We start from the raw sequence: 2,414 nt of genomic DNA, 5'->3' as shown, positions 1-2,414 counted from the left end.
GCACTTTGGATGGGTTAAATGCAGAGCACTAATTCCAAGTATGGGTCACCATACTTGGCCAAATGTCACGTCACACACTCACAAATGTGCTCCATGACTTTCTGCTGAGCACACAAACACACACATTGTAGACGCTCTGGTGGATGATAATATAATCTGTTCACATATCTCAAAACGGCAATGTTGCACATTTTCACATCCCTGATAGGAATTCATGTCTACAAGTTGGACCTCTTTATCATTTAATTAAAATTAAATAAAACAAAACTAAAACAGGAGAAGCGGAGGAGTGATTTCCATAGAGCATCTTGATTTTAAATGTTATGTGGAAATGGCGAGATTAGATGGACATGTCAAACATTCAAACACATAATAAAACATGAAACATGGCTCATAAAATAGGCTATATTCTGAAAGGAGACACTAAAGAGTAATGAAACACAAACACATTTTTAGAAAAGCGTTATGACTATCAAAACATGAAACGCTTTGACAGCCAGGTAGACGCATATGGGTTACAAAGGTAAAAGGGAGAATCTCTGGCAGAAACTCCCTAAAGTGCTAAATATATTTCAAATTCATTCACAATGTATTAGTATCTCAAAAAGGTTTTGAATTTATGTTGTACTAGGTTGGTTTCTACTGAAATAAAACAGATTAATGATGGCAATAAATGGACAAGATTCAAGTGGAAGTCAAGAACACAATACAAAGTAGCAAAGTGCCAATATACTTAATGGCTTAATGGGTCACATGATATGTTGACATGCCAAACAGTGGCCTCAATGAAATGGACCCTTTTATGTCCATCAATAAAAGGAGCTGTGACGAGATCCATACGTAACATATCCCGCCAAAACAACACACTACAAAGCTTTCAGAAACATAGATACAAGTGAAGACCCCCAATTGAGACAACCCCCAAGTTTAGACAATACCTACACAAGATGGAAGATGTAAAGAAACATCAACAAGCAGTATGGACGGTGGTCTACTGGACTGAGGTTTCAGACTACTTATCTTTAATGGTCCAAAAAATCCCTAGGGAGAGTCTTTCTCTGCTCCTGAAAGCGTTCCAGAAGTTCGTCTATCTTATCATCGAGGTTGTTGGACTGGTCCAGTAAGGGATGAATCTGTGCACCAGTCTGAAACTGGGTCTGATCCGAACCGGGATGTCCCATGGTGACAAGCTGGTCTGACAATGACGAATCAGGAGAATTCATTAGCGGTCCACATTCTAATAAAAGAGAGAATAGGCTTTTTGAGACTCGGAAAGGCATCTTCTGCAATCAACCTAATTTATAAAGTTAATGCAACATCTGAAGGTGTGTGCATTGTTGCATGAGACATAAATGTAGGATAGATTTGAACCATCAGGAATTTGCTGGATCATAAAATGTAGGCATTCCACAGTGGAGGACTACTCCAATGCCACAACCAACTTAAGAGATTTTTTGACTGGGACTAGGATCAAGGATGACAAATCCTGCTCCTGTCCTGTAGAGTTTAGTGCCAACCCAATTAAACAAACCTGAACAAGCTAATCAAGTTTTACTAGGCATACTAGAAACTTCCAGGCAGGTGTGTTAAGGCAAGCTGGAGCTAAACACTGCAGGACAGTGGCCCTCCAGGACCATGTTTGGACACCCCTGGACTAGGTCAAGGACAGAATCACTTTCCAGAGCATCTCAACATATCTCAATTTTATCCTTTTTTTATTTTCTAAATTTACCGTTATTTGCTAAGATTACAATTCTGATATAATGTTGACATAATAGCACTTGCATCTGGGAATCTCAGAAAGAAAAAGAACCCACTTCTGAAGAGCGGTTTTGATCGGGATCACCCTCCAGAGCACTGCTTCTCAAACCTGTCCTGGGTAGGGTTGTGACGGTGAGGAAATTTCCCCACCGGTTTATCGATGTATGACAACACCGGTAATACCGGTATCACCGTTGGGGCGGGGGCACATACACCTTGATGTCAAATAAAATAAATAAATGACACAGAGTTTAAATAAAGTAAAAATCAGCAAACAATGTGGAACCAATTAAATAAGAAATGAATGTTTAAAAAAAAACTTCCAAAATCACCTTAGATAAACGGCAAAAGTCAACAGGCTTTTCAAAATCCAAAATATTGCCAAACAGGTGCTTTTGCATTTCGTTTCGAAACTAAATCATCCGCGATCGTCTTGTCTGTCTCACCCCACTCTTCTTGTCAGTCAACTCGACTCACTCTCCTCACTGGATAAATGAAATTTGATCTGTGTGATGCGACTGTCGTTCGGCACGCGAGCAGCCGCGTTCAGTTTTTAATTGCAGTGTCTGTTCTTTTACTGAACTAAATGATTTTTATTACTATAAAAAATCAAAACGACGGTGGGGGTCGGTGACGCGGTGGGCAAGTGACGT

The 2,414-nt window shown here is 39.8% G+C and overlaps 1 protein-coding gene across 4 annotated transcripts in view; it reads right to left on the bottom strand.

Annotated features, from left to right (window-relative positions):
* Positions 1 to 14: 14 nt before the first annotated feature.
* Positions 15 to 2,414, bottom strand: part of LOC107688764 (nuclear factor of activated T-cells 5-like) — a 27,230-nt gene continuing 24,830 nt past the window's right edge. For all 4 annotated transcript variants that reach the window (XM_016486538.1, XM_016486553.1, XM_016486530.1 and 1 more), the window contains one exon: positions 15 to 1,237. In XM_016486538.1, the coding sequence (XP_016342024.1) occupies positions 1,023 to 1,237 (215 nt within the window). In that variant the 3' untranslated portion in view covers positions 15 to 1,022. The remainder of the gene's footprint in view (positions 1,238 to 2,414) is intronic.

Source organism: Sinocyclocheilus anshuiensis, unplaced genomic scaffold (assembly GCF_001515605.1).
Source record: "Sinocyclocheilus anshuiensis isolate Anshui unplaced genomic scaffold, SAMN03320099.WGS_v1.1 scaffold669, whole genome shotgun sequence".
Taxonomy (NCBI): domain Eukaryota; kingdom Metazoa; phylum Chordata; class Actinopteri; order Cypriniformes; family Cyprinidae; genus Sinocyclocheilus; species Sinocyclocheilus anshuiensis.
This window is presented reverse-complemented; position numbering and strand designations above follow the sequence as displayed.